Source organism: Crinia signifera, chromosome 5 (assembly GCF_055691185.1).
Source record: "Crinia signifera chromosome 5, ASM5569118v1, whole genome shotgun sequence".
NCBI classification, from domain to species: Eukaryota; Metazoa; Chordata; class Amphibia; order Anura; family Myobatrachidae; genus Crinia; species Crinia signifera.
Genome location: NC_139221.1, coordinates 115,399,388 through 115,424,820, shown reverse-complemented (window position 1 = coordinate 115,424,820; position 25,433 = coordinate 115,399,388). Strand labels below are relative to the sequence as shown.

Genomic DNA, 25,433 nt, shown 5'->3' with positions numbered 1-25,433 from the left:
CTCCAGAACTGAACACCGTACTCTAGATGAGGATGTACCAATGACCTATACTGTATAGGTATCTATTCATATGTAAAGCTAAACACAACTCGTATGGCAGCAACCCTTCCCCATCTAATTATATATATGTGTGTGTGTATATGTATGTATGTATGTGTGTGTGTGTGTGTGTGTGTATATATATATATATATATATATATATATATATATATATATATCTATCTATCACGCGGCAAATGGCGTACACCTTGCTATTATACATCTCAAGATGTCTATTTCATGAGATGTATGCACTGATGGCTGTTCACATGTCTTGACAAAGGCTCAAAGAGCCGAAACGTTGACCAAATGGTGTGGCAGCGTGAATAAATAAAAAGCAGTATTTGAAAATTTCTTCAGTCTGGAGAGTGGCCTCATTCTGTACCCACATAGATAGATAGATAGATAGATAGTGCTGGGCCCTCTGTATTTGTATTTACTAGAGTGTGTGGTCACAGGCCACTGCACCCCAACCTGGGAAGTGTGTATATGTATGTATGTATTTTTAAGAGCCCTTTTCACCTCACTCTGGATTTTTGTTATGACTTTGATATTTATGACCCTCACACATCTGTGTGTTTGATCAGAATCACCAGAATACCACTAGTGCTTAAAGGTTTGTAATGAGAAATGGATGCACATATTAGTTGCTGTGACCGGCGGGTGTGGTATGGGACTCCGACAGTCGGGATCCCGACTGCCCGGAGTCAGACAGCATGGCGAGCGCAAAAAAGACCCTTGTGGGCTCGCTGGGCTCGCCACGCTGCGGGCACGGTGGCTCGCTATGCGAGCCACCTATTCTATTCTCCCTCTATGGGGGTCGTGGACCCCCACGAGGGAAAATAGCGGGTGTCTGTCGGGCACCCGGCTGTCGGCATTTTGACAGTTGGGAACCCGACGTCGGGTAAATGACTGTCGGGATCCCGTCCGGCACCCGTGACCGGCATGGAGCTGATTGCATTTCTTAACTTCCAAGTCAGGCTGGAAACATCCCCCAGTTGTAACTATTAGTATAGCAGGTTCTGACCTTGTAAACTAAAGCCTCTCAAGTAAATCAACCCCAGTGTTTCGATAGCGCAGTGGAGGCATCCATTAGATTATATAATATATATATATATATATATATATATATATATATATATATATATATATATATATATATATATATATATATATATATATATATATATATATATTTTTAAGGAGAAACGTGGTTTGCAGCCCTTATGTATTCTTTTGTTGGAAACTCCAAATGCTGCGCTGACATTTTGAACAGAAGAGATAAATGTAGCATACATCCATATAGAGAAAAAAGCTGGTGCTGGGGACTAATGCAATAAGCAGACATCTTTTTCCTTGCAATGTGTGATCTCAGTACAGCCTAATCTCCTCTCCACCACATGTGACCGCCTGCAATTCTGAGCCATATACATGGGAAGTAGAGCAGCAAATATCATTTAGCTTTGTGCTGAATAGTCTGTAGCTAAAATTGGCACAGGCTTATATGGTGACATGCACTCAGCTAGCAGCACGGTCTTATCTAACATTTGTTTTGTTCTAGATCTCACCATTAACCGGATTGGTTACCCGTTCCTTTCCATGTTAAATGCTTCTATGCATAGTTTTATTATTCACAGGTAGGAGCCAGCATCTCCATATCCCTTACATCAGCAGACTTTTTAAATCCACAGCAGGCTGGGAAGGGGAGGGAATGTTCTGACTGTTTAAAAAGTGCTGCTGACGATAATGTGTGATTATACTCTAGCTGACACACATTAATGGTCATTACTGTACTAAGTATACTATACCAAATTTGCAAACCACAATTTTGTTTGCATTTGTCTATATGAACCATTCTGGCATGTTACATTCATTAAGGGAGCGCGTGCGTATATGTACAGAACTACACTTTTATTGCTTGCTTGGTTAATGCCACCAGCACCACTATGCTAATCAGTTTGATATACATTTTTGCACTGTGATCACTTTATTAATGTTTAATAATCCTAACAGCAGAGCTCTGGGGGTAGATAAAGAGATTGTGGGGAATGGAAGCCAAACCATGGCAACTGTACTGAAGAGTGAGGTCAGCATGTAGAGTAAAAACATTAAAGTGGTTATTTAAAATTTTATAAAGAGCATATTTTATGCATTTTTCTCTTGAGATTTACATTTGATAGTGTGGGATAATAGAAATCTAGGCTTTCATCTTTAGAACTATAGTACAATTGTTTTTCCTATACTGGAGCAAGTTATTAGTTAGACTACAAAAGATAAAAGTGGACGGTACTTATGTATTATCTGGGCTCCCATGTTAAATGCACTCCATTTTTTTCATACCTCTACTATCCAACTACGCATGGAGTTGATTTTATATAGTGTGGCAAGCGTGGCGAGCAGACGCGGTCTCATAAGAAAAATGGGAGCCCAGATATTACATAAGTACCAAGTGGACTTTATTATTAATGTCAAGACTAACCCCCCCCCCCCCCCCCACACACACACACACACACACACACACACACACACACACACACACATCACCCCTTCCATGCCCAGCCAATGTCCAAATATAATTAGCACGTGAAATAGAATTTTCAGTTGACTGAAAGATACACATGGGGGGTGATGTACTGGATACCAGTTTATACTTAGCCCTCTATTAAAAAAACAAAACTGTTCGTTTTTGATATGCCAGAGAAAATTTGTCATACATAATACTAATTTATTTCAGGACTGCATTTGTCGGTGAGGCCTTTTCTCGCGAGATTGAACAGTCTATAGTGAAAAAGGGTCAGACCTGAATCTGTAAATATTTATGAATATCATCCACGGTGTGTGCCCAGTTTAAGATTAGGTTGACTACATACTTTGTCAGTTGCATAATATCTGAGTGCAAGTTGTCCTTTCTGCATATAAATACATCTATTTTGACGAATATTCTCAGATCGTATCTTGTGCGTGGGATTTCAGTTTTTGACGTTTTGTTGCCTACAAGTAACTCTTATGTAATACACCAGTTTTTTTTCCTTTTTGTCCTGAGTTACGTAAAATCCTTCAGTCTAAAGATGTGACTGCACATGCGACTGCCTTGACTACTGCCTAAGAAGCCTGACAAGCTGAGACTCCACAAAGACGACTTGGCTGCTGCCCAACTTATTTTTAAGAAGACTCAGCTGGTGGTCAGAATGCTCAGGATTTGTCACAGTTGTGCTCTGCCAAAAATTGTTTTCCTGTAGCCGCCTAATCCAATTTTAACAGCAGTGTTAGAAGTGCCTCTTGTCTCGATTCTGTAGTAATAAATGAAATCCTAGGTTTGGTGTCTTTTGGTTTTATCTTTTACAACCGGCCTTACTGTCTTCTGTACATAGCCAGATTCTCATTTTTGAAATATTTTATCCACAATTCAAAAGTGTTGCCATGACTGCTAGAGAAGCAAACCAATTGTAGGTGCTGGGGGCAGCCACATGGCAGAATGCATACAACTTTGCATTTGGGTGAATATACACATTGTAGAAGCATAAATGGCCAATTTGCAGTCAACCATGAATCAAACTCGGATGGGAAGAATTTAGTTGTATTTTCCTGTCGCTGCCACAAGATGGCATCTGATGGGGCAATTTAGTTGCAGCGGGAGGCGGGACACACACCATTTTAGCATTCAGCCTACCAAAGCGGTGAGAAAAAGTAGGTAGGAAGTAATATGTGAGTTTCCCATACAATACTATATATTAATTGCTCATTTACAATCCATGCTTTGATTCAGTCTATAATAAGGGGTTTGGATCAAAGAAGGTTAACATTTCTTTTTTCTTCTGGAGTTCCCAGTCAGTCTCCGTGGATATTTAAAAAAGTCTAAAAAAAAATTGTGAAAAACTCATGTTGACCTTTTCATGTGACCACCACTGCTGTAACTACCTTTTAGTTTCGGCCTACTAGCTGCCAACCTATACATATTCGACCAAACATCTGGATCCCATAATAAAAGTGCAGTTTTTACATAGTCCTGTTTTTGTAACCCTTTCTTTTTCAATATAGAGACCTGCTGCATCTCATGCCTGAAATGTAAAACGTCATTGATATTAAAAGCAGAACTTGCTGTGTTTTGTTTTCAATATCATTGTCTTTTTATATTTCGGGCTTAGGCAAGCCGCCATTAAGTTAATTTACCCCTTACAGTTAAACATAAACTTCTGCTAACGTCAACCAGACAGGTATGACCACTGTCACTAGCAAACTCCTGTCTATGTACCCAATGTATCAGTTTCTTTAAATATAAGTTGACCTACAGTATCGTCCGGTATATCTATATACCCGTCTACCGGGAGCGAGCTACCGCAGCTATTCTAATCAGTGCGCCATGAATTCAGAGTAGTGGATTTCTGCTGGCATACCTTCTGAGGTTTAAGCAATAGCAACAGCATCTCCAGGAGGAACTTAAGTTAAAAATTGTTGGTACTGGCACTTGCGAGTGCCGGCATTCTCAACTTACTACTTATTGAACCGACCCCCTGTATGTGCGTTTGTGTGTATATATGCATATACATACAGATAAGAAAGGAAACAATATTTTGTCCTCATTTGTGTCTGGAAGTTAAAAGTTTTTGAAGAGAAGTGAACAGTTATGGGGCCTACAAGCACGGGTGATGTGCTGTCTCTTGCTAAGTGATCTGGCTAGATTTATCCAGCAAGCTGGTTTGGGGCCACGCATCGATATCGCTATGGGCCTTACATAAAGGGCCTAATTTTTGTTTGTAAGCAATCTGCGATTTTTCTAGGCTACAGTACTTAGTGCTACAAGTGCTTACTTTCTAGCATTCGCAAACTCATTCACACATTTGAAGTGCATTCACATTTAAACAAAGAACATCGAGGTTAAGAGTAGCACTAGGGCTACGCAGACTGGACACAGCAGTAGCAACACAAATGCCATGTTTTGAACATACAAGCTTGCAGCCGATGGCTGATACACTCCAGGAAAATGGCTATGACATGCTTGAGCCTTTCTAACCGTTCCTACTGCCAAACGGTCTCTTCTCCATGAATTCCTCATTATGATCAAGATTGCAACAGCACCTTTGCACATGCACATTGTGATTGTAACACATGCGCTGTCCGCTGATATCCGCTCTGTTGCATACAAATGTGAATTAGGCCCAGAGTGGGCAAATATTCATGTAACACAAGCATACAGAACCTGTTTGCCCTTATTCTGCTAAATTGAATCTACTCCTAACCCACAAGATGGCATCTGATGGGGCAAGCAAATGCTTCCAAAGCTAGTAGATGTAGTTTCACTTGCTGCCAACAGATGGCAGGGATTCGGAGACACACAGACACTAGACATATATAATATAGATTGAAAATGGTAATTTGCCTATTCAGTGTCTCTTCAATTACCGCTATGACCAAAATCTTACTCATGTCCAGATCTGATTTAGTCTGAGTAGCTCAATTGCGTTTTAATGTCCTCTAAGCTATATCAAAAGGCCCCGTCGTCATACCCGCTAGGCAAACAACGCCACCTACCCCTCCGGGGCTGCAAGAGTTGCTCTAAAAACAGGAAGCCTCCTGCCGCACCCGGGATGGCAGGCAATCTTGTAATAAGCACATGTGTAACTGCAGTCCATGTTCGATCAGTCGGCTTTGACCCTGCACACGAATGATTCCAATTAATCTGATGAACATATTATCCAAGGATTGCACATCCGCTTATTGCATCTTGAAACAGATGATATTTAAGCTGCACATATTGGTCCAATTTTTTCAGTAACAATGACAAGTTTGTAGAGTTATATGAGCACATTTAAAAAAAAAAAAGTTGTTTGATCTTTCTATGTCCTTTGGTAGCCACACACTACCCAGCAAACAGGAAATATAATTTGACAAGATAGTATCTGTAACTATGTGGCTAGGCTCCATTCCCCTATTTACTTATTATTTGTTATATATTTCAGGTTGTCTTTGATCTGAATAAGTTCCTGTGCACAGCAGTATGTATGGATGTGACTGTTTCCTATAAAAGCCTTTTGTAATGTTGTGCTTAGCCAGTGGTGTAAGGACATGGGTTGCATGTGACCACTGTATGCGCTCTTCATATTTAATTTGTGTGTTTTATCCTTCATCTAATCTTCGGGCTTCCTTAGGGACTGAGCGTAGGGCTTGTAAATGATTAACAGAGGAAGAGCTTGTATGTAGGTATAGTGGTGTACAGAGATCACTCCCACATCACTTGTCATTTGAATTGCCCAAAGCCTCTTCCTGAACAGAATTTGGGTAGTTTGCTGGGAATTTCTGTGATAAAGATGATATTGTGTACAGCGCACACAAAGCGCTCGAATTCGCACTCCACGTGAAACATTATTAGCTCAAAATCGCACAGAATTACTCCGAGCCATTTTGTGTGATTTCAGGCAGCCTTCAAAGTGTGCAGTGATTATTCGCTGGTGTGAGTTTATCACACCTGATTGGATCGAGCCCTCTTGTTGGTGTCAGTACAGCAATCATTTCCTGTAATTGTGCCCTGGGGTAATGTGTTGTGACATCATAGGCCAGATGTAATGCAATGCGAGTCCAGTGGCTGTGCCATGTAAATGACTGCCCCGATAGAAAAAAAAAAAAACCTTTCTGTTAGGCCGGCACCTCGCGTGGCCGCCAGACTGGCACTACATTACATCTGGCCCTACATCTCTTTGAGGCAGTATTGTACTTAAAAAATAAAAAACCATCATCAAATACCTGTTTCCTAAGAAGACTTTGTGTACCAATATGTAGGAATGGCTACTGAATGATTTGCAGCTGGTTATCTGTGTGCTGAATACGCAATTCCTAATACATTTTCCCTTGCTGATTGAGAGGACTCTAGAGTCAGAGATCACTTGACAAGTGAGGACACAACACAGAGCTTGGACTTCTGCCAAAGCCAGAAGTTTAGGTTAGATTGTGGGGTTATGAGCTAACAATGAGCACGTTGTTACATAATGTGATCACCCCTCCTGGCTTGGTAGCAGTGTATATGCATAATCAAAGGTTAAGCGGTGAAGTGTATAGTTTTGACCTATATTTAAAGAAACTGTATTAACTGTTTTTATTTATTTATTAACAGTTTCTTTATATACATATTCCGCAGCGCTTTACAGAGTATAGTTGAACAGTCACATCATTCCCTGCCCCAGTGGAGCTTTCAATCTATATTCCCTACCACATGTACACGCACACACAGACATTCTAGGGTTCATTTTTGTTCGAAGTGAATTAACCTACCAGTATATTTTTGGATTGTGGGAGGAAACCTGAGTACCCGGAATAAACCCACACAAGCAGGGCGAGAATATACAAACTCCGCACAGTTAGCCACGGTGGGTATCGAACCCATGACCTCAGTGCTGTGAGGCAGTAATGATAACCATTACACCGTCCGTGCTGCCCCAACTTTTCAGTACTGTTATAAGCCACAGATATAGAACTCTAAATATTAAAGTAACATTTCTGAAGTAAGATGCAACATGTGCTGATTTGTGTGATGTAAAGTGATGGCAGGAACATACTTATTTATAAGGTTCTCCAGCTTATCCAAACTAGTATGGGGTCTGACTTGTACAAAGATGAGCAGTCTACTGATTTGTAGAGATTTACTACACTAGTGAATAAATGGAAAATAATAATGTGAGATGCATCTTAAGTGATGCAAACTTGGAGATGTATCAATCCTTGGAGAGCGAACACAGAGGTGTTGCCCAAAACAAAAAATCAGCTCCTGTCATTTTTCTAGACAAGCCTGTGATATGCTAGTTAGAAGCTGTTTGGCCGCTCTAAAGGGGTGTACACAAGTAGTGTAGTCAAAATCTCCCAGCATTTCTCCTGCTTAGTCAATATTGTCTAGCATAGCTTGCTTAGCATAGATAGGCAATTTTGACTAGATCATAGACTGTCATTACTTAGACAAAATCTCTTGTGCATCTAGTTAAAATTGGTTTCTCAAAATTGTCCATTAGCCGATATATCACCATGTATACGGGGCTTTATACACTTTACAAGGCTAAATTAAATTCCTTTTGAGCAAGACAAGTGCAATAATTAATGGGTTCCCAGAACAACTGATCTGCTCTGGCGAATGCCTATTAATTATAGTGGTGCCTGAGAGATTTGTATTCTCTCCCAATAATGGATATCTTCTCCCCTTATAATGTGATACCTAATACAGTTTATTCATTGTGGGTGTTCATTTTATAAACTGCAGTGCATAAATATTGTAATGTTTGAAGAACTATTTTTTTTCTCCTAATGTAGACAAACTTGACATGATACTTTGAGTAAAGAAATCTGAGTTTACTGTATTTACTATAATTATATGAAGGTTAAAAATGTATTTGTCTTTTTTTACAGGATGACAGTGATGGAATCCCATGGTCAGAAGAAAGGGTGGTGCGTAAGGTGCTATACTTATCTCTCAAAGAGTTTAAGACTGCGCAAAAGAGACAAAGCGATGACTGTATTAATGGGAGCTTCAAAACTCCTAAAGGTGAGTTTATCATGTTATCTTATAACTATTGTGTTTGCAATTACATTTATCCGGAATTATGTTCATTATTTAAACTAAGCAGAGACATAAGATTATTAATGCAGATGGTGTTTGGTGATATGTTGCTGTACAAGCCTTCAAAAGAAAATACCTGTATTCTATATTCTTCAGTTCTCACTGCAGACATAAGGTAAGATTTCAGGTTTTGATATGTAGCCATTCTTCTCTCTCTCTCTTTAAACTTGTGTTAGACCCACTGCTGACCTGAATTACCCTCGGAGGTAACCGCAGTAGAGAGATGAGTATTCTGGACCAAGTTATTTTGTCCTCATGTTTGGCTCAGCATAAATAAGCAATCCCGCTAGTCATCAATCAGTGCAAAGTTTCTGCCAACACCTATTACCATTTAAGCACAGTGGAATGTATGCATTATTTCAGGGACTCTGGTAGTATTTACATACAGAGATTTATGGAGCTCTTGTCAGCGAAACAGTATTGTAAAGTGGAGCCACAAACTATCCCCTTGGTTACTATAACATAGTGCAGACACACTTGTCTGGCTCCCTAGTTTGCAGCAGCTGTAACAAAGGAATGATGTCGGTCTTAAAGCTGCAGAATACAATCCTGCTTTTATTTCTTTCCTGTGCTTCTTTCTGTATCGCAGATCTTCCTATGTGCAGTCTCTTTAAATTAATTGGCAACCTAGTACTTTTTATGTGCTGGGTGGTGGTGTCGCTGTACAGTACTCGCATAATTCATCCTCTGCCAGTAAATCTGTAGCCTTGTAAAAGTGGAAATAACAGATCTATAACCATTATTTATGCTTTCTTCAATCCAATTTTCATTAGACTAATAATACAGTGAATGTGTGATGGTTAGTATGCTCTGCAGCTCGTTTGCAGTGCTGTCAAAGCTCATGATGGTGGGAATAACAATCATGAAGTGAGTATTGATGTGAATAATTAAAGGGGCTCATTTGTCAACGAGCGATAAAACACAATCCGCATCTGTCTGTCTAGAACTAATCTGATTGGTTGCTATAGGCGACATCACATATTTTCATTTTTAGAAGTTTTAGTAAATTTCCACCTCCATTCTCCTCATGCCGTTGGAGTAATAGTAGTAGTAGGCAGGTAAACTGATCGTATTTGGCCTTGATTTTGCCTTTTAGATGTGACAGGGAGATTTGCTGAGCATTCTGATGCTACATCGCTGAGTCTATAATACAAATCGTTCTGGGAAAATCATTGAATTTCTACATATCCGAGCTCCAAAATATAAGCATTGCAACCTCAAACTTTTATACATTTGATGCCAAAGTAGATTTTTTTTGTAGGGTTCCAATTCACTAATCCTATGACCGGACAAGCAGATATTTCACTTTACCTGTTTTTTATTAATTTACCAACCTTGAATTGACTTTCCCAGACACATGCCATTGTTCTGTCAGCTGATACAAAATAGGTCCTCTTACATACAGTACATGAAAGCAATTTATTCATACTAGAGTAGGCCATGTTGTTTCTTGGATCACCTCACATGGAGATAACCAACCATCACCATCATGGCTTTTTTCATAAATTTAGTACATAAACATGTTTACAGCATTAGCAGTGGTTCAGCATTGTGAAGAAGTGATTGATCTTCAGAGCTGTAGTGCTTGTGGATATACACCAGGAAGTACATTTCTGATGTTGTTCTTTGTCCTTTGACCCCAGTGTAACCGCTTATGCGATACTTGTTTACTGCTGCTAGACAAAGTTGATGTTATTGGTGCGTTGTTGCAAAATGACTGGTTATTTGCGGTTTGCCTGGGTATTTATAATTTTCTGTGTATGTAAATTCTGCATTTTAAAAAGAGATGTTTGAGCTCTGAGCTTTCAAATGGCTTTCCTTTGGTTAATGCTCTGATCTACAGTCTTATTCTAAAATACTGCCGGTAATAAAGGACCTAACTGCTCTTCTGTGGATACTAAATTCATTTTTGTAGACTCGATGACAGCAGTTAAAATTAGAAGCTTTGTGCCAAATAGCCCTTTCAATAATGTTTGTGTAGCGTTCAGAAACCTGTAATATTTGTGTTACATAAATATCATTAGGTGGTTTAACAAAGGGAACCAGTCATGCCTAAAGGAATTATTATCTCTGTTTCATAGGCCTATCAAGTTACTGTTGCTATAAAAGGCTCTTTAAATGGTTTTTATTACAGAGCCAATCCTCCCTTTTCCTATGAGCGTAATTACAGATTTTCTGCCTGCATTTATTGGTATCTTGGCACTAATCTTCACACAGACTTTAATGCTGGTACACCAATGTTGCTTGTCATGTATGTTATAACATGGATCACGGAAAGCCACAGAAGGATGGGCTGCATTTACTCTGTGAACAAGGATTCTTGGAGGATCCGTGCACTTCATAAAGAGTGCAGCAGTTGGTAGCAATGGGGCAGATGTATTAAGCCTAGCGAAGAGATAAACTGGAGATAAAGTGGAGAAAATGTGGAAGGAGATAATGCACCAGCCAATCAGCTGTGTTTGAAATATGACAGTTGGAAGCTGATTGGCTGGTGCTTTATCTCCTTCCACTTTTTCTCCACTTTATCTCCAGTTTATCTCTTCGCCAGGCTTAATACATCTGCCCCATTGTCTCTAGTGGCCCCCAGTAAGAGAATATGACGAAGAGGGGTTTAGTCTAACAGCGCTTCTCCTCGGTACCATGATCTAGATGGGATAATCGGTATAAGAATGGGGTACGGGGGTGGATAGAATAATACGTCCCTTAGGTGTAGTTCTTGTTGTCGACGATTCCTTACTCATCCTCCTCTTTCTTATATCGGAATCCTTGATCCTGGAGTAGATGTGAGAATAAAATCTATACCATTTGCAGTACTGTTGATTCTAAGGTAGTCGGTTATACAACACGGTCAGGGGAATCAGCGTTCCCCGACTTACTTGAATTAGGTAGGCTCTGAGTATATATAAAGGTATATTTTTATTTGTAGAGAGAAGAAAATATTCCAGTGCGCACCCCACTCACTTCTTAGGGGGGTTGATAAAGCACATCAAGCTATCTTTTAATGGTGTAGCGGTACTCACGTGGCGGTGATGCTTTATCCTGTATATAAAGGTTTATTTCCTTTACCTTTGGTATAGATTCCTCATGGATTTAAAATTTTCAACAAATTTATTTTTACAGGAGGTACTTATAAAATCACTCTATACATTGTTCTAAAAAAGCTATTTCTAAAAGGTTTGCAGGTTATATGGAGAAGAGTAAGTAGGCCTTGCACCATTCATTAGACAAACAGGTGCATAGGTCCGGATTGGTGGACGTTTTTAAAAAAAAAATGAATACAGGGTGCTTACCTTTTTTTCTCCTCTGTTAGCTGCTCAAACTGTCTTAAAATACCAATATGTTTTGAGACTCTTCGGTCTTTACCTCAGGGTTGATCAGACAGTCTCAAGATAGGGTTTTTATAAGGGATCCGTAGGTTGACTTCTGGTTTATCTTATCATACCCCATTGTTCTATCTGCACATTAGAATAATGAGATACAATAAGATATTGTATACAATTTCCCTTGCTCTTCTGGACATGTGATATCTTATGGACACACTATACGATGTGACATAGAAGTTAGTTCATAATATATGCATAGCAATATCTTTCCATGTAACCTGCACGCAGGACTGTCATACAATGGAAGAAAGTTACTAAGATGGGAGTTCTATTTTAGATGGGATGTTGTTATCAGTTACTATCTATCTTCTAGAAGGTGCAAAATAAGAAGTAGATTTTTACTGCAAGGAAGGAATCTAGGACACGTGGGAACGAGTTTAGATTAGAAGAAAGAAGCTTTCGTTCCCTTAGAAGGAAAAATGTATTTGCGGTCAGGGCAGTCAAACTTTCTTCCTGGAGAAGTGGTGTCGGCAGACACATTAAATACGTTTAAAATAAGGTTGGACAAACATTTATTGGTTAAAAACATCCAAGGGTACAAATAAGCATCATAACCTGTCTTTAAAAATATCAGAAATATATATATATATATATATATATATATATATATATATATATATATATCTATATCTCCAGGGAAAATCTATTAAAACCTAGGTTGAACTCTATGGACACAAGTCTTTATTCAGCCTTATCTACTATGTAACTATGATTGGTTTCCCATAGCAACATCCCATGTGAAATACAATGTCCGTCATAGTAAATTTCTCCCACTATCTCATAACATCTCGTGTGTACACATTATGCAATATCGTACTGAACTTAATCGCTGCAATCCTGTACAATATTGCATAATGTGTATGGGACCTATGTGTGGCTACACATAACTCTAGATTTTTTTATATTTGTTCACAGCTACATAGGGTATATGATATATATTTATCTGATGTAGTTTTACACAATTTACACCGTTAGCAATATACCAATAGAACACCATATTCTCTGAAAGCAGGGACGAGTTTAGCTGTTTGAGAATTAGTTACATTTTTGTTTGTTTTTTATTAACGTAAGCCTTGAATTTTTTTTTACTTTACTCTTGGTAATTTGAATGCTAACTTGTGTGCTCTAAGTAATAAACTGTCTATACCAACTGTAAATAATAATAATAATCGTATTAGATAAATAACGTGATACAAATTGAATAATACGATGTGCTTGTTTATAAATAATTCATGTTAATTCTCTTCTTACAGGTCTACTTCTAAATGGCCAGTCTAACGGATCAGGCCAGTCCTCTGAAAATGAGAAGGATGACACATCTCAAGGGTCTTCAAACACCAATAGTGTGACATCTTCAGATTCAGAAGATGGGCCAGTGAGGAAAAGGTCGGTCATTATCATTTCAACACACTTATTATATGTTAATGTGGCACTTTTTCTATGGAGGATTCTCTGCGCCCTCTTTACATTAAGTATAATAATCTTTCCTTTTTTCAAACATGAAAAGCCCCTCTTCAGGATGTAAAGACCCCGTGAGAGCATTCTTGTTTAGATAGGCATACTTCCTGGTAATTAAAGGAACTTGAGCAGAACATCTCTTGTTGATAGAAGTGACCATCAAAGGGTGTAATTGCTAATGCTCAACTCCACACAAGCTTGACACCAATTAACTCCTAACACTATAAGATATACACATGCGGCTGTATTTGTCATATCAATTCGGTGGCAAAGAAATGTCTCTGTATTTATCATCCTTTCTTCCTATAGCACTAATATAAACCACGGTCATGTAGCAGGGAGACCAAAACTGTTTTTACATAAATCTGTTCTCTAGCTGTTTCCTGATAAATAATACCCCTTTCAGACATACCCGAAAATCCCGGGTTTTTTCACATGAACGTGCCCAGACCCGGGACTAGTGTATGTCTGAAAGGGTATACCCGGGATTTCACTCCCGGATACTGAGCACCTGCAATTGACCAGGGTTTTTCCCGGTATTTAACTCCCGGGTGTAATACCCGGCTTATGTCTGAATGGGTTTACCCGGGTTTTTCAGTTTTAAACATGTCATGTTGCTTTTTTTTGCTGCCAGGGCGTGTCCCATTTTAATGATGAAACACTGAAATGCTTGAAAAGCCTGGCTTATGTGTGAAAGGGGTATACCCGGGTTTTTCCTGGATTTGAGGTGTAGTGTGAAAGGGGGTCTGTTACTAAAATCCCGGGAGTGACCTGGGTTGAAAATCCCGGGTAAACCTGACTAAAATCCCGGGTAGTATGTCTAAAAGGGGTATTAATGAACACACTGCGCTACTCCTTGTATGCCAATAAAATCTTATCAGTGCCATGTCCGAATATATAATGTGTGTTGCTTATTGTATAATACACAAAAGTACTGTACAGCAACAGTCTACATTTATAAAAGCAGCACTTTCCCAATGCCACATCTGACCTGGTATGAGGCGCACCAGTTTTTCTTAATTAGTGAACTCTCGCCACAGCCCACCTAATACACGCTGTCCATTTTAGTTAAATCACTGTATATGGCTGTAGCTGTCAGGCCGAGCTTCCAAAAGGGAAAGCATTTTCAGACCTTTAGAATATTTTGCAGTTCACTCTCCCCATAGAAATTTGTGGGGCCAGCAAAATAGAATGGTAATTTGGGTAAAGCCCAGATAAAAAAATGTTGTCTTCATTATGCGGAGTCTGTGGTTTGCATTATTTAAGGCAAGTACAAACGTAATATACAATATAGGCCTTTTCATATCTTGTAGTCCACAACAACTACAACCTGTTGTAGCTTTTTATAGCGGAGTGAACTTTTATGACTTAAGGAAAAGCTACAAAAATCCCAATTGTAATTTGGATAATGTATGCAGTACACACATATAGATGCATGCCGGCTGCTATTGAATTGTTTGTGCCCATGGGTGCCAGTTCTGCAGGTGCCGATTTATTTCTACTCACACCCTCCTGAGGTGGCAAGCGGATATCTGCCCACAGTCAGGCTTTAGGGCGCCTAATCTTCTGTACGGTTTTGTCACTTTACATGTCTAATGCTGATTCATTTGGGCGCATCAAGTCCGGTAAGTAACGCTTGCCCATGGAATATCACCCATCTGGCTCACATGATTTAAACATGCCCGAATGAATTGAGTCCTGCCTCTATGTTGGACAAATGGCTGTAAAAAATAATTACAATTTGGTAATTTGTGGATTTCCTCATGTTTTGTGCCTATATTTCCCGGCACTGCCAATATCGTTAACTATATTGATGGTGCTGCAGGGGAACGATAAAGTGCATAAACACTGACTGATCGGTCAGTGATGGCGCCCACCTCCCACTCTGTACATGCATTGATAACTGGATACTCTACAATGAGCTGCATGCACAGATTGGGGGGGGGGGGGGTTACATCTGTGCCTGAGTTTACATATTTTAATAAAATTCAGTCAAATACAAACATTATATAAAAATCCAAACCATAGATAATAAACACATTTATAATAGATCATATTAATAGATCATTACACCATTACATATCCTCACAGAGAGCCAGATGGACTAAGCTTGAAAAAGTGATAAAATGAAGAGTGATAAATCATCAACCAATACGCTCCTAAGTGTCATGTCACAGGCTTGGTTTGAAAAATGTCAGACAGGAGCTGATTAGTTGTTTTTTTTATCACTCTCCGTTTTATCACTTTTTCAAGCTTAGTGCATCTGGCCCAGAGTATGGTCCGTTTTGAAACATCAGAACTTTGAAATTAGCCAAATGAATCAGCAATTTATTCCCATATGCCTTTGTAAGTAGGTGCAACTTTCAGCAAGGCTCAGTGCGTATAACAGTGACTGCCAGGCTGTAGAGCTACAAAGTTGCACCTACTTGCAGGAGAATATGGGAATATACTGCTGATTCATTTGACTTATTGCAAACTTCTTAAGTTTCAAAAAGGACCATACTCTGTGAGGATACTGGCGCCGTGAAAGTACACAAAATTTTATTAAATAAATATATAAATACATATAAAAAAAAAAAAGAATGTTTCAGAGGGTGCTGAAGTAAACAAGCAACTGTATTCGAATGAATATTTAATACATAAAAGTGTTATAACATAAAAGTCGCCAATAGGGCACACAAATGCATACATTTACAAATACTTCTTTGTGGTATGTTAATACAGCATCGTTTTCAGCAGATTTTTATTGTACATCATTCGGTCAATGCAGAAAGCCCAATGCGTTTCGTCATAACCATGACTTCATCAGGGGCATGTCAACCGATTTAACTGTAAATCATGATGTAATATTGTAAATAAAAACATAGTAACAGTTAATATACATAACACTTAATGGTTAAACAGAGCATACGACATTGGTACAGACAGGTCAAAGAGGGAGGATGGAAAGAGAATACTGGTGGAAGTATCACCTTATTGAATACCATCAGCCATTGGTGTACAGAATTTATTCAGTTAGTGGTGGGGTCCAGTAGCAATTTAGGACATAGAGGGATGGAGAGCACATACCTAGTTGCAATCCATATATAAATATATATACCTAGTGATAGGTTTATTTCTTTGCACTATAGGTCACTAATATCAATATTGTTTATATCATTTCACAATCTATCACCTGGTATGTACACAGCAAAAGAGGCTTTGTTGTCTGCAATTATGTTTGTACCATATACTTTTTTTCTTTTTAAGACCCTTTTACCTATTTTCCCTTTTTGCTAATGTTTGTTCATTTATAATATGCCTAGTCATGTGACCTGGGTGATATTTTATTTCACACATGGACAATTTGCTAAAGTGACTATTACAATTGTCATAAGCTACAGTATTATGTACTGATAAGGCAGATTGTAATAGTATATTTGGCACTTTGTACCATTTGATATGCTGCAGTGAAGGATACAGTCTGGGGTTTGATAATTCAATTAGTTGATTGTGCCACTGAGCGTTTTTATTTCTCAGCTTAGATGAATGTGTGAAAAGCATTGTTGACTGACTTTTCATCGCTGTCTCCATGTAAATGGTATAATTGATGACATGGTGGAAATCTGCGTGTAGATGCTGGCTCAGAAATTGCTTTTTCAGTTGGATCAACCCTAAATGGCCAGTCAAAAGCTAATATTCATTCCTTTCCTGAAGTCTGTCTGGGGACCCCTAGCTGCTCGGGAAAAGAGCCATACGTGCGCCTTCGCAGCCGTTGCCAAAGCTAATAGGGTTAAGGTTGTAGAAATGTGGAATATGCTAAAGATTCATTCTGGAAATTAAATAAGCTGATTTTATCAGGATATTGTATATCCTCTGAATATATAAGTAATGGGGCAGCATTGTGTGGATAGAAAGAGAATACTAACTGCTGGGGTGCATAATCTTTTTTTTTTTTCTTGGAGTTGCGTATCAAGACAGTAGATTCTAGATGGAATGCCTAAAATGTTTCCTTACTGTTAGCCTACCAGCAATAACTGAATAAAATATCTTGGAATAGACATATTTTGAATTTTACATTTGAGTTTGCTCTGTGGCATAGTATGCATCCCATAAGAGTGAGCCAGTGTCCCCAATTCATAATGTCACATAGTAATTCCCCCTAATTGCTATGATATGCTATAATGCTTCCAATTCATAATATGCCACCCGGTAGTGCCCCCAATTGCTATGACGCAATAATAATCCCAATTCATAAAGCATTCCATTTGTTAACGAACCCCCAGTCATGCCTCTTTATGTTACTGCCTCAGAGACCCCTCAGCCATACCTCTTTATATTACTTCCTCAGAGCCCCTGCAGCCATGCCTCTTTATATTGCTCCCTCAGAGCCCCTGCAGCCATGCCTCTTTATATTGCTCCCTCAGAGCCCCTGCAGCCATGCCTCTTTATATTGCTACCTCAGAGCCCCCGCAGCCATGCCTCTTTATATTGCTACCTCAGAGCCCCCGCAGCCATGCCTCTTCATATAGCTACCTCAGAGCCCCCGCAGCCATGCCTCTTTATATTGCTGCCTCAGAGCTGCTGCAGCCATGCCTCTTTATATTGCTGCCTCAGAGCCCCCGCAGCCATACCTCTTTATATTGCTGCCTCAGAGCTGCTGCAGCCATGCCTCTTTATATTGCTCCCTCATAGCCCCTGCAGCCATGCCTCTTTATATTGCTACCTCAGAGCCCCCACAGCCATGCCTCTTTATATTGCTGCCTCAGAGCCCCCGCAGCCATGCCTCTTTATATTGCTACCTCAGAGCCCCCGCAGCCATGCCTCTTTATATTGCTACCTCAGAGCCCCCGCAGCCATGCCTCTTTATATTGCTCCCTCAGAGCCCCCGCAGCCATGCCTCTTTATATTTCTGCCTCAGAGCCCCCGCTGCCATGCCTCTTTATATTGCTGCCTCAGAGCCCCTGCTGCCATGCCTCTTTATATTGCTACCTCAGAGCCCCCGCAGCCATGCCTCTTTATATTGCTACCTCAGAGCCCCCGCAGCCATGCCTCTTTATATTGCTCCCTCAGAGCCCCCGCAGCCATGCCTCTTTATATTGCTCCCTCAGAGCCCCCGCAGCCATGCCTCTTTATATTACTGCCTCAGAACCCCCGCAGCCATGCCTCTTTATATTGCTGCCTCAGAGCCCCTGCTGCCATGCCTCTTTATATTACTGCCTCAGAACCCCCGCAGCCATGCCTCTTTATATTGCTGCCTCAGAGCCCCCGCTGCCATGCCTCTTTATATTACTGCCTCAGAACCCCCGCAGCCATGCCTCTTTATATTGCTGCCTCAGAACCCCCGCAGCCATGCCTCTTTATATTGCTCCCTCAGAGCCCCTGCAGCCATGCCTCTTTATATTGCTGCCTCAGAGCCCCCGCTGCCATGCCTCTTTATATTACTGCCTCAGAACCCCCGCAGCCATGCCTCTTTATATTGCTGCCTCAGAACCCCCGCAGCCATGCCTCTTTATATTGCTGCCTCAGAACCCCCGCAGCCATGCCTCTTTATATTGCTGCCTCAGAGCCCCCGCAGCCATGTCTCTTTATATTGCTCCCTCAGAGCCCCTGCAGCCATGCCTCTTTATATTGCTGCCTCAGAGCCCCCGCAGCCATGCCTCTTTATATTGCTGCCTCAGAGCCCACACAGCCATGCCTCTTATATTGCTGCCTCAGAGACCCCTCAGTCATATTCATGAAAACTGCATATATAACCTGCCATCCACTAAGCAATACCACTTTTGTGGTTCGCCAGCCAGCATAGCTTTGCTGCAATGTTTGGCACACACATCTCAGAGTAAAAGCAATGACCCAATATGTGTCTGGGCATCACTGACCAAATAATAGTACAATGTCCACATGGCTCTTTGTTTATGGGGTTACTTATGTTTTATATTCTTGTTATGTTCCGTATGTCCCCAGTTTCTTGTTATTGTATGAATAGAAACGTTACCAGGAATGGTGATTGTGTGGTCTTCATACTCAATCTCCGCAATATAATTAGGGCTTGGGCTATCATTAGCAGACTGTGGGTTCATTGTTGTGCCTGAGGTTTGTTTGAGGTGATATAGCAAGCCATGGCGTGCGAGAAAATTGCGATTTTGCCAAAAGCAACCAATTAGCTTTTGTCACTTCAGAGCAATAACTGCTTATTGGTTGGTAAGGTAATTGGTTGCTTTGGGCAACCTATCCACTTTATCTCTCTGCAAGGATTGCTGCATCTCCCTGCTGCCTAGAACACCGCTTTTGTTGGACTGTTGATGCTACTGGCAAAGCCACCTTGTACTGTCCCGTGTGATCAGGGTTTGATAAGAATGTAACAAACCAAGTAATCCCCTCTTTAGATCACTTATAATAGCAAGCAAAGTATGTCCAGATCCTCAATCCTACATGAGATTGATAGCCCTATTCTCACTGCTAGAAAACAGTGCTCAGAGTCCGATTTCTATGTGCTACCTGTAGAAAATACCCACTGCAGTACTTAAATAATCAATTCCCAACTCCAAAATAGAAGTTCCTCTAACAATGTTAGTCCCTTCCGAGGTTCTAACCATAGTTCTGTGGTGCCAGAGGAGTTCTTCGTCCATGATATTCCCCCAGACTGGGTTCAGGGAGCAGACACTGTCCATTGGCATCAAATAGTGAATGCATGGTATCTGACATTTTCAATAAGTGGACTTAATTGGGTCTGCAGAAGAATATAGACGATGCAGTGTGTCTTGGGTTTTTGTATACAGTGCTCAGAGACCCATTTTAATGATTGTCATAGAGTTTAAAGAAAATATATGTTGGCCAGTGTACAGCATGTAACACAATAGTGGTGGACAATAGTGGTGTTACATCATTGAATCCTTTAGTGAATCCGAATGACCCTAGGAACATTTAGACAAAATGATGCCTGTGAAGGGCATTTCATGTGTCTGGTGTTTATGTTATGGCATTCTGGCTTCCTCTTCACACATGTTGAGGCTGTGAGGTGAGGCTGTGAGTAATACAGAGCTTGTTTTGTGCACATACACATTCCTTCTATGAAGACTGCAGGTGGAAGAAACATGTATTTGAGTGAAACCTTTCCTTGCACATCTGTGGGACTAGTTTGCCCTCATTTTACATCCATTTCAGCTGTATGCTAGACCATTTTTATTTGGTGTTGGCAGAAATAAGAGCTCCACAAATAAAGAGACAGTTGTCCTTGATAGGGCAATGCTGTGTGGATGTAGCAAAATGAAAGCATCGGGTTTTAGTTCATATCTTGATCAAAACATTTTGTTTGCAACTTGGCATCAGGGATACCCAGTCTTTTATATTCCAATACACAAGTCTGACATCTGTGCTACTTTTACCATTAAATTGGAGTTAAAATCAAATGCACAAACCCACAAGGTAGAGCTTACATCTTCACAAGGGCCGGTTTGAAAACCACACTGAAAATGTTCTCATACTGGCTTCTAACATTATTGGGCAGCATTCAAAACAAAACAGCAACTGAATTGTTCACAGTACCAGCTGGATGGTAATATAATTGCTTTTTATGTGATATCATTATAAGACAATAATGTCTGACAAACATTTCTTTGTCTGTTTTGTCATTTGTGTTATAGTGGGTACACAAGGTACGCATATGCACTATTTTTCTATTCCATTTTACTTATAGAAGCTGTGAAAAGGATCACAAACACAGGGTCTCAGATGATGACTTTGTTTATTCTCAACAGCAGATTAAAGCACAGTTGCTTACCCTCCTTTATTCTGCAGGAGACTCCCCGAAATAGCAGCAATCTCCCTCTCTCCCTCATTAGTCTAGCAATCTCCCTCATTTCACCTAGCCCACATTACACTGTTACATTTTTGGGGACAAAAGGAATGAGAGATACAGTTACATTAAATCATCAGCACCATTTCCCAGCACTTTAGCAAATATAGTATATCTTACTAACTGCTTTGGGGCTCATCTACATTGGGATAAAAGTAATTTTACAAGATTCCTCTCATATGTAGCAGTACACACCCACACTTCTCGGTGCCACATTCACAATTTCACAAAAACTCCATATATATGGAACTAGACACGCCCTTTGGGTGGAGTATGACACGCCCCCTCAGTGGGGCGATGTGCAAAATTCTGCTTCCAACTATAATTTCCCTGAAACTAGTTTTCAAAAGTAGGCATTACATTCATATGCAGTTGGTATCACAGGCAGTAGCATACAGGCTTTTTGAGCATAGCAGACTCTTAAAAGGCTCCCATGGTCCCTATTCTGCTACTGCTACCAAATTCTTGTCTGGATTCTCCACATTACTTTCAAGTGGGGGAATGCTGGCTCTGCCACAAAGCAAAATCGAATTGAATTTTTTTTAGCAGAATTCAATGCAGATTCGATCCCGATGCGTGCTCCCGTGTAGTTTAAATCGAATAGAAAAATAGTCTTGGCAGGCAAGAGTATATAGTACAGATGTGTACTATGTAGTCCAAATTGAATGTGTTTTGTGTGCCGTTCGATTCCGATTCGATCCCAATCGAATCGCCAGCAAAATCGCACCTGTGTACCCACTATATGTCAATGCACAGTACTGTACAATGATGTTCTATACAAACATTCAATTGGTGTATGGTACATAAATGTTAATGCAGGTTAACAAGTGGAGAAAGTGAAAGGAATAGTTTGTGTTGCTTTTTGTGTGTGAAACCTGTAGTGCTCTAAATATTACTTGTACCGCTAGCACTCAAATGTATCCCAGCTGGCTAAGTGAATGCGGAATGCTTCTCCCCTTTAATGGTGAAACCATACCCTGTTCCTCTGCCTATCTGAGAATGGTGCAATATAAGATATATATGAATGATGGCGCTATACGATCAGCAAAGCACTAGCATTCAACTTGTCAATCTGACCCTAGTTTAGAGCTGGGTGAATACTAGGCCAACTTTCATCCAACCATCTAACTAGTTGGTTGGATGAAATAAAATGTCTGGTACTGGATGGGAGCAAATGTAGTTTGCAATTCACTAATTTGTTCCCAAAATCTGAAAACTGACAAAAACTCTTGTTCGGATGAATCTGATTGATTTCTACCATTTTGAATGAATGTTTTTGACCATTTTCCTGGGTTTGTGAGCAAATTGCTGATTGTCATTTTCTCCCATTAAGTACCAGATTTCCTGTCCAACCAGCTAGTTTAACAGACATGCACAGTAGCATCTCAATTCTTACACATAGCAGTGCGTATACGCATGTGCATATGCGCACATGCACCCCGACCCCAGGTAAGCCAGACTCAGGATGAAATTCAAACAAAAGTAGTGTACACACGGTGCAATGTACTTTGTGTTGAATCCCGATCAACTCGGGATCGAATCTCACAGCGCCTTGTACACATTCGATTTAGACTATATAGTACAGATCTTTCAAATTTGATGCCACAGGGCCACACATCAGGATTGAATCGGAATAAAATGCATTTAATTTCTTTTTGATTCGAATTTGATGATATAAGCAAAATTGAATAGAAAAATAGACTACACTGAACCATGTGTACGCCCTAAAACAGTCTCTGTGGTTGTAAACATTTCATTGCTGCCACATTTTCATCATATTGTCCTGATGATAATGCTGACAACAGAGTCTCTTTTTGTGTATAGCAGCACTCACTGGTGTACGGACTATCGCGGCCAATGGGGACAGTAAACGCACAACCAGCCTTTTTTATCCACTGTTCCCCCATGCCAGCCTCTGTACTCCTATCATCCAATGCTACCATCTACCTGGTCACAAACTGCCTCTCCTGTAAAAAAAAATTCCATGGCGGGGACCCAGAACAAAATAGATTGAGAACTCCTGATCTATAACATTAATGGGCATAGCCCAAAACATAAAATCATTAAGTTAAAACAAACAAATAATATTTTTTAGATACTGGACCGGAGAAAAAAAAAAGGGGTTCTTGCAATTAAACATTTTTTGTGCAGAGCATAAACCCCAAACTTTTTAAAATCCTGTCACCCTAAAGTATCAGATTTGTGTTTGTTCATGGCACCCACTGGGCCAAAACCTTCCTAATTCAATATATTTTCTACATTTTTGATTAATGAGATAGTGTGTGTCATCCTGAAGTTCAATTAGTGGTGAGGGACAATGTTCACTTCTGTTTGTCCATATATTTTTTATGACTGGAAGCCACCAGCACTTGTATTATCAATGTTACAGACAAAACATCATTTGAATTGGTCCTGGGCCACCAATCCAAGGCAGGTGCCACCAAGGTTGGGAACCACTGACCTATATGGGCAAAATTCGAAAGGCAGTATAGAGCCACATTTTTTAAATTGGGGTATACGCTATTAATAGAATCTCTGCCACAGGTGGTGGTTACTGTGAAATAAGCCACACAACAGCAAGGGAAATGGTATGTCTGTGTTATATTCCAGTTATCATAGTTCTGTTCACATAGCTATCTCTGTGTAACCCGGAACATCTGCACTAATCTATTAATTGTGGTTTCCATTGAAGGCTTGATGTTAAAAAGTACAGCTCCATACATGGTACACTCCACAAACAAAACAAAAATGAGAAGTGCGAAGTAGGTTTTCCTCATCAGTAGGGTGAAACGGCTCAGTCACTTTCCTGGACAGTTTACTATTGCAGTTATTTTCCATATACATGTTTTATTATCAATATCATTTATTTTTGTCATACGAATTCAAGTTCTATTTCACTTGCTTCTCTTACTGATTCTCTGTTCTTGTTAGACCAGGTGCCCAGAAAGTGAGGTCTGTTTCTTGTACACTTCAAGCAGTATTAATGTGTAGCCATTAGGACAGACAGAGGGGCCTGTTCAATGTTAGGTCACAACTGTTGAAGTCGAAAGCTTTTGCTGGTGATCTCTCAGTCCCTAAAAATTCCTGAAAGCCTCAAGGTTTCAGCCATTTGAATGTGTCTCGGTGAAAGCAGGTCAAATATTGTTTTAAAGAAAGAACTATGCCTGAAAATAGAACAGACTTTCAAAAAACATTACCAATGTTTCCACAACTGATTTAAAGTGTGTATTATTTAAACATTTATTTTAGTTTTCGAAATACAGACCAAGCATTTATGACAGATGCTGTAAATAATAATGTATAAAACTCTGTTTCACAAAATTAAGTATAGGTTTTCAGAAATATGTAACTCCATCTTGATGTTCTTGTCAGTTGGGTGAATTCTTCATTATTTACTTGTTTACACTCTTTTCTTGGAAATAAAGTTTTTTTTTAAGTTATGGTTTTCCATGAACGCTCCATTTCTTATGCAGAGACAGCTGCAGTAACATAATGAATATAGACATGCTGCAGATCATTTTAATCAGCAGAAGCTACTTGTGCAAATAAGATGCTATTTAACGGATAAAGTCGCAAAAAAAGCCTTGTGTTAATCACACAGAGCTCATGCAGCAGAGACAGTGACACCCCAGGCAGGGAAGAGGAACTGCATGGGTTTTCAAAGATGACGAGTGCTAGAATGAACACTAGGCTTGTATATTTTGTCAAGTTCATTTAAAAATGTTAACAAGGGACACTTGTAGAAGATGCTTGTAAATATCTCTGCAAAATGATGCAGTTATATTTACTTTAAGGTATTTAGGGCAGGATGTAGCAAGCACTTGCACATATGTTAGTACAGCTCTTACAAGAGCTGTGCTTTTTGTTCAGTTTTGATACTTGGACTTCTGGGAATGTTTTTTTACTGCATTTCTTCTTTAGTATATACCAGCCTAAGAGAAACATTAGGGATGATGGTGTTGGAATGTATATGTCCTATATGGATCTGGTCACAACTCCGCTTTTCACTATAGGCCGCGATCTCATGTGGCCCTTAATCTGGCCCCGATCCAATGATAAATGTATTATTATTGAGGAACAGATGTGTAGATTTATAGATCGCCCAATTGCAAACCACTTTGCG

The 25,433-nt window shown here is 39.8% G+C and overlaps 1 protein-coding gene across 1 annotated transcript in view; it reads left to right on the top strand.

Annotated features, from left to right (window-relative positions):
• JARID2 (jumonji and AT-rich interaction domain containing 2) overlaps window positions 1-25,433 on the top strand; it is a 149,994-nt gene that overhangs the window by 58,325 nt on the left and 66,236 nt on the right. Inside the window, exons 2-3 of the mRNA XM_083187885.1 lie at window positions 8,425-8,560; window positions 13,272-13,404. Coding sequence (XP_083044011.1) covers window positions 8,425-8,560; window positions 13,272-13,404 — 269 coding nt within the window. The remainder of the gene's footprint in view (window positions 1-8,424; window positions 8,561-13,271; window positions 13,405-25,433) is intronic.